The 7173-nt window shown below is 49.8% G+C and overlaps 1 protein-coding gene across 5 annotated transcripts in view; it reads right to left on the bottom strand.

The window, feature by feature from the left end:
* Positions 1-780: 780 nt before the first annotated feature.
* Positions 781-7173, bottom strand: part of GATA3 (GATA binding protein 3) — a 28838-nt gene continuing 22445 nt past the window's right edge. For all 5 annotated transcript variants that reach the window (XM_047065523.1, XM_047065521.1, XM_047065522.1 and 2 more), the window contains exons 5-6: positions 7041-7166; positions 781-2937 (exon numbers count right to left, since the gene is read on the bottom strand). In XM_047065523.1, coding sequence (XP_046921479.1) covers positions 2653-2937; positions 7041-7166 — 411 coding nt within the window. In that variant the 3' untranslated portion in view covers positions 781-2652. The remainder of the gene's footprint in view (positions 2938-7040; positions 7167-7173) is intronic.

Raw genomic sequence — 7173 nt, 5'->3', positions numbered from 1 at the left:
TTTTAAATGGTTTTAAGAAACCGTCCAAATTTGCACATGTATTTCACACCTAACCTCGTAGGGAGAAGCGAAGGTAACTATTTCAAAAGTGCAACAGGTTGAAAATTAATTAGGGACGACAGTTTCCTCAAAAAGATTCCAGCAATATTTTGGCTCCCCAATCTCGTTCTGTTTTCCTAGACTAAACCCTCTCTCACACTGCTCTTCTATTGTGCCTTCTACTGATTCTACGTGAAGTCAAAAGAAAAAAAAAAAAAAGAACAAAACCATGAAAACACATGACAATGCTCCAAAAAAGTAACCGAATCATCGTTATCAGTATGTTTTAGATCTGTCACACCATCTTCTAGCAATTTCTTAGCAGGTTCAATCAACGGACAGAATGATAAAAGGACACTTCTCTGAAGAAGTAGGCTCAAAGATGCCAGAGTCCCCACAGTACCCAACACACAACGTGGCTGTGTGCGTCCTGAGTTTGGGATTTTTCTACGTGTGTGTGTGTGTGCGCGCGCACCGCCCCCACCCACCCCCCATCCCGCCCCAAGAATGTCAAGAATTTGAACTCTCTCTTCTTAAGGTGAAAGAGCACGGACTCAAATCTGTTCACGAAGAAAAGAGGTGGCAGGTCTTGAGGCATTGGAACCACACAAGAAAATCTCCCGAATTTAATACGGCAATTGATGACGATGGGAGCCCTCGGTGCTTCAAAAGTGGCTGAAAACAACGTCCCGAGTGCGGGTCATTAATCAGGAGCCAGTAAGATCTCCAGTTTGCAGCTCAGTAGGTCTCTAACTCCTTTATTTCAACATTTAGCCTTAGGTTTAAAATATTTGCTAAGAAAGCAGAGAGGCGATTAACAGAGATTTTAAAATGTGTGCCATGGTTACACATTCTGCCAACAGAGTAAAAGGAAACTATACAGCGTAAGTTACAAAAAACGGTTATTTTCGTGTTCCGCAAACATGCCAATAAACCCTCCACTGTGGTGTTATTCAACAGTAGGAAAGGAAAACAGAGATGAACTCAAGCACCGGCCCCGCGTCGTCACATCTTGCAGAGAAGCATGAGGAATCCATCAGCTGTAGTCCGCTGGTGCATCTCCGCGAATTAATCTTCCCACTGCTCCTGCGAGGCGCCCGAGGCCCTGCGGGCCAGCAGGAGGGGCCGCAGCGCACTAGGGGACACAGAAGGTACTCCGGCCCCCCCTACCCCACTCCCCGAGAAAGCCTCTGGGCTGCACAGAGACCTCTGAAGACGCCCAGCCTCCCAAAGGAATACCTGTTGACTATCTGAGGTTTGCATGATGTCCTAACCACTAACTTAACACGTTTGGGTTGTGTGTTTAAATTAGCGACAGCTACCAGATTCTAGAAGAGCTTGGCCACCGCTTTGATACGATGTTACTTGGTTGTTTTCAAAATATTTTCACTTTATTGTGTACTTTTATATTATTATCCCAACAGACTGGATGAAAGGCAGTGATCACTAACACAGAACACAACAGGGAGCTAACAATCAGGCAGGCCGCTCTCAGGACCCGGTCTGTCCAGCCCAAGTCGCTGACATGCACGTCGGTAGCTCGTACACCTGCTACCCTCATAGCACAGGCTGCGGGGGTGCGGGAGGGAGGGGCCGGATGGCTGTGCCCTTAGAAGCTATTTAATAAATATCATCAAGGAACAAAATGGAAAATAGACCCTCCGGAGCACAGCCGCCTCAGGTCAACTGAACATCGTCTAGTTTATTCAACCAAAAAAAAAAAAAAAAAAAAAACTGGAGAAAGAAGGAAAATATTAAAACAAAAAGTAGTTCTTAACACTAGCAGTAAATAAATTTGTACAACAATTCAGTCTGTATAATATGATGAAATAAATCTACATCTTTTCTTATTTTGGTGCTTTGAATTATACATACAAACAACAATTACAAGGGACTTGTTCACAAAGCGTGTGGGCCCGGAAAAGGCTTGCTGAGCCCCTCTACGGCATCGTGCGAGTGGTAACACTGATTGCCTGGGACTCACAGACTCTCCTATACAGAGAGGCCCACGGCTTTGAACAAATGATTTGCCTACGACTTTTTTCTTTTTTTTGTTGTTTTTTTTCCTTTTTTTTTTGTTTTTGTTTTTTTTTTTTGTTTTTCTTTTAATGCATCAAACAGCTATGGCCAGTGAAAGGAAACAACACTGGCCGTTTGTCCATTTGAATATCAGACCTAGTTTCTTCTCCATTTCCACACTTGATTTCCCCGTATTCCTTAAAATTCTTGGCGTCCTTCATGCCTTTCTTACAGCTCCCCGGATGCCGTAACGTCTTCTTCAAACGTACAGTATTTCTCACAATATAAGTTATATGCAACGTTCAGCTCAGTTGCTTGCTCGTTTGTTTGTTTTCACAGCACTAGAGAGACCCTGTTCAATAGGGAAGATGAGTCTGAATGGCTTATTCACAAATGGGATCCAGATTCAGTGACTGAGAGCACAGAGGCCACAGCGAGCGCCTCTGAGAAAGTGGCAGACGTCATTTTGCTTTGTGCCTTCAAAACACGGGTATCCATCGGATCTCGGCTTCATGATACTGCTCCTGCAAAAACGCACGTAGAAGGGGCTGGAAGGACTCTCGCCCGGAGGCCTTGAAGCATCGAGCAGGGACTCTAACCCATGGCGGTGACCATACTGGACGGGTGGTGAGGTCCGAAGGAGAGGCTGGACGGCGGGTGCATGGGCGTCGGGGTGGTCAGCATGTGGCTGGAGTGGCTGAACGGGGAGATGTGGCTGAGAGAGGACATGTGTCTGGAGAGTGCGGCCGGGTTGAACGAGCTGCTCTTGGGGAAGTCCTCCAGCGTGTCATGTGCCTTCTTGCACTTTTTGGATTTGCTAGACATTTTCCGGTTTCTGGTCTGGATGCCTTCCTTCTTCATAGTCAGGGGTCTGTTAATCTAAACAAAGATCAATTTTTTTTTTTTTTACACTTTCTGGCTGGCTCTGAAAGGGCACACAGGCTTTCACACCTCCACACGGCTGCTCTGACTGCCCCACACCAGGGGTCTTGCTTGCAGCCGGGCCCCCTCCTCCCCCCACCCCTTCCTGTCTCCTTCCCAGGGACCAGGAGTCACGCAGATCCAGTCTGTGGAGGAGCACTGACTGTCAGCCTCAGAAACCAAGAGACCAGGGGTAAGGTGTTCCAGGCAGAGGGTGTTATTTACGGGTTTGGTTATTTTTTTAATGTTTATTTATTTTTGAAAGAGAGACAGAGCGTGAGCGGGGGAGGGGCAGAGAGAGAGGGGGACACAGAATCTGAAGCAGGCTTCAGGCTCCGAGCTGTCGGCACAGAGCCCAATGTGGGGCTTAAACTCACGAACCATAAGATCATGACCTGAGCCGAAGTCGGATGCTCAACCAACTGAGCCACCCAGGCGCCCCGGGTGTTATTTAAGTTTGTCCACATCAGTGACTTGGAGGAGAATCTGCCTTGGGAAACTCTGCGTTCCCAGGGACCGTATTCTAGAGACCCACCCTCTAGGACTGCATTTCTCTGGTATCGAAAATACAATAACTGGTCTTATTTCCTTAGAATCTCCTTAGAGCATTTCATGAGCGTGGAGGCACCTGGGGAATCTTCAAGAGGGAAATAACATCTTGTCTCCTTCTCCAACATCTGTGCTGCGACCATAAAACCACAGCCAACGCAATCGACCTTAAGGGTGTAGGTCTGTCTGCCCTGACAGACTAGCGTCGCACCCCTGTTCAAAGTAATTTTTGGTTGCCTCTCTCCTGCCCGGCTTTATCGCAGTAAGAGGCGCTGTAAGATCTTCCCCTGGAACCTGAAGGCTCTGGGGTGGTGTTTTACCGCAGCGGGTCTCTCCACAAGGTAGTCTCTTGCCCCTGTCACAGCACCTTTGATGACTGAAAGTTGCAATTCCCGCCCGGTTCTGACTGTGCACTGCTACTAGACCAACGGCCCCCCAACCCGTCACCAAGGACTCGACGACCACTTTGGGGCGCGCAGTGCTGGGCCGGCATGCGGGCACCCTCGTCCTGGAAATTGTGCAGCAGGAGCGAGCTCCAGGAAAGAGACAGGCAAGGCCCTACCCCAAAGGTCTTCAGCTAGTCTGCGGCACCCGAGGCGGCATGCCATTCTCTCTCTTTTCGAGAAGCTTCTGTCTGTTTTGTTTTTAAAATACATTTTCCCGGTGGGGGAGACAGAATCAAGACAGGGGACTTTACAAAGCATCAGAGACCGCTCCCCACAAGGAGTCAGAATGGGATTAAACTCAATTGCAAACAGCTGCCCCACACAGCGGACCACACATCTGGCCACACGTCGTCGGGATGTGGCAAAACAACTCAAGGAGGCGATGTCAGGGTCTCGGTCGTTGCTGACTCTGCAGGGACAAGTGTCATCTTCCACCCGGGCCCTCGAGGGGGAGAAAGACAAGAGGCTCCCTCGTGCTCCCATGGCTCTAGGATCTACCTGTCCGCTCCCAAAGCTAGAAGGGGCAATTTCAGGAAGAGAGACTCCAGCCGTCGAGAGAGAGAGGCGGCCAACCAAGTTTCTGGAAGCAGTAGACACACAGCTTCCCGAGGCTGAGCTGGGAGAGGTCACCCTGAAGAGGGGCACAGAGCCACATGCTGGAGCTGAGACCCAATCCCCCCTCGCACCAGGAAGGCAGAGGAGCTAAAAGGTCACTGCCAAAAGCACATCTCAGGGTTCCTTCTTCAAAGCGACAATCAAGATAAAGACACAGACTACAGAGGTGATAGGAATCTATTGTCACATCGAATCTTCCCCCAAGATAATGTCTAGACACACAGCTCTTTACCCGGTATCTAGATATACACAGCCAGATATCTAAATATAATATCTAGTTACCCAGATAGCAGCACAGACCCAGATAACTAGTCTCAACGCCACCTAGAGACACTGATCCTGAGATAGGTAGTTATCGAAACACCTAGATAAGAGGAAAGGAACTATACATAAACATATACAGGTATCCAGGTGGGCATAACAAAACATGATGTGATGAGAACGTTAATACATTATAATCTCCTGTCGTTAAATACACATCAATTGCCTCCTCCTGTGAGGTCTTGCTAAACCAGCGAAGACAGAAAAACCATGCCGGCCAGGGGAGCAAGTTTCTCCCCCAGGAGGGAGCAGCAAAGAGGGTTCCCTGACTGTTCTTTGAGTTGATGAGAAATCGATCTCCTTCAGAACTTCGTTTAGACCGGACACAACTGAGCCCGTATCTCATCGTGGCTAAGTCGTCAGAGAAATTTAGAGCCGGGTAACTTCCCATCGTTCCCGGGCTCCTCTGGGAATAGGGAAGACAATTCCTTGCTTTGAACCGAACTCCTGGCACATCCTGAACTGAGAAAGTGTTCACTTTCCACTGGTCCCTATCAGTCCTGACGCCACTGACCTCCCCGGAAGGCCTGTGCTGCTCGGAAATCGGTCCTGCCCGGCTCTTCCGTTCCATCAGCCATGTCCGTTTGCACAAAACACTTGATTCTCTGAGTCATAACTTCTTCAAGTACAACGGAAATAGAATAATTTCTGCCCTGTCTACATCATGGGACTACCTGAGGCTCAAAGGTAATCAAGTAACTTGAAAGTTCTTTGAAAACCATGAGTTACAGCCAAAAGCAACCGGAGAGGCTGGGCTGATGACTGGCTAGCCCATAAACTCTGATGCCCCGAACCTTCCAGATTTTAATCACAAATCTGTTTTTTATCTCCACTGCAGTGAGCAAGTGAGTCCCCAAAGTGAAAACGGAACTAGGGTTTCATTGCTGATAAACAGGTATACACGGCATTCGGAGGATCTGAGATGCAAGAACTAGAAAGGCCAGTTCCGCTGGGCTGGGCGTTGCACGGGGACCAAGTCAGGAGGGGATGACATCAAAGGCAGACAGACACATGAGGGTTGCGGGGTCCCTGGGAAATCGCAGGAGCTTATTCCCAAGAGGAAAAAGGGACCGGGATGCCGGGACCACCCTGAGAAGCTCTCTGGGACTACAAAACTCTAAGCAGAAGAACTTCCTCCCGACTCCCAGCTAGGGTGAACGTGCCACGGAAACGGCCCTGAGCAAGACGCCCGCCTTCTCCCCGCACCGCCGTGGCCTCCGCCAAAGTCACACCGGCAAAGATGCTTTAGGAGAATCAGAGCAAAAGAGGACAGTGAGAGAGAGCCAGAGAGAGAGAAATGGTCCTTCTTCCTCTGGGAATAATTGAACCTCAAGCCTCATTAGGTCATGGCCTGTCAGCTGGAGTTATTTCAGGGAAAAAAAAAAAAAAAAAAAATCCAGGATTTTTTTTTTTTTTTAACGTAAACATATCGCAAACCGGGAGGACCCCCAGTGAAAAGACCAGAAATGACCCAGCAGAGCCCAGGTGACTGACGGGCAACTCTGCTCACACGACACAGAAGAGGAAACGAGGGTTTCTTTCAACCCTGCTCTCTGGATAACCTCACTCCACTGCTTCCCTCCGTTCTCTGCTGCTTAGGACAGACACCTTGGCCACATCTCGCAGACGCTTCACTCCACGTCTTTGCGGCTGAGAATCCACTTAAAATTCACCACAGAGGTGAGGAGGCTTCTGCCCCTTTGAGTCGCCGAACTGTCCTCTGTCTGAAGACTTCCTGTGCCACGCATCACACTTTCTTGCGTGCCCTCTCTCTCTCTCTCTCTCTCTTGCAAAAAGTTGAAACTCTCAGGAACACCACACTATCACTGTTTTCCCAAGGGAGGACGGGGAAGCCCGGAGCGGGCCCACCGTGGACGCCGGGGCCCTGCATCGCACAGCATCGTCCACACCGACCTGGGGGACCCGCGTCGTTCTCTGCCCCAAGCTCTCCGGCCTCCGCACGGCCGCGTTGTGCCAAGTCGCTTCCCTATTGCACTGTTCACCTGAGGCCTGTTGCTGGGCCCGGAGGACGGCCATCAAACACAGAAGGAAGCCTGCGGCGGGTGACGGTGTCTCCTGGGTGCACCCCCCCCCCAGGCCGGCCGCCGGTCCCGGACCCGTGACACTTACATTGTGTAGTTTGTAGTACAGCCCACAGGCGTTGCAGACGGGGTCTCCGTTGGCATTTCTTCTCCAGAGAGTGGTAGTGGTGGTCTGACAGTTTGCACAGGACGTTCCCGCTCTTCTCGCTGCCGACTGGGAG

The sequence above is a fragment of the Lynx rufus genome, unplaced genomic scaffold (genome assembly GCF_022079265.1).
Source record: "Lynx rufus isolate CCGP_SWC_20201006 ecotype Redwood Valley unplaced genomic scaffold, mLynRuf1.p SCAF_7, whole genome shotgun sequence".
Taxonomy (NCBI): domain Eukaryota; kingdom Metazoa; phylum Chordata; class Mammalia; order Carnivora; family Felidae; genus Lynx; species Lynx rufus.
Note: the sequence above shows the minus strand (reverse complement) of the source record. Positions and strands in the feature narration are given on the sequence as shown.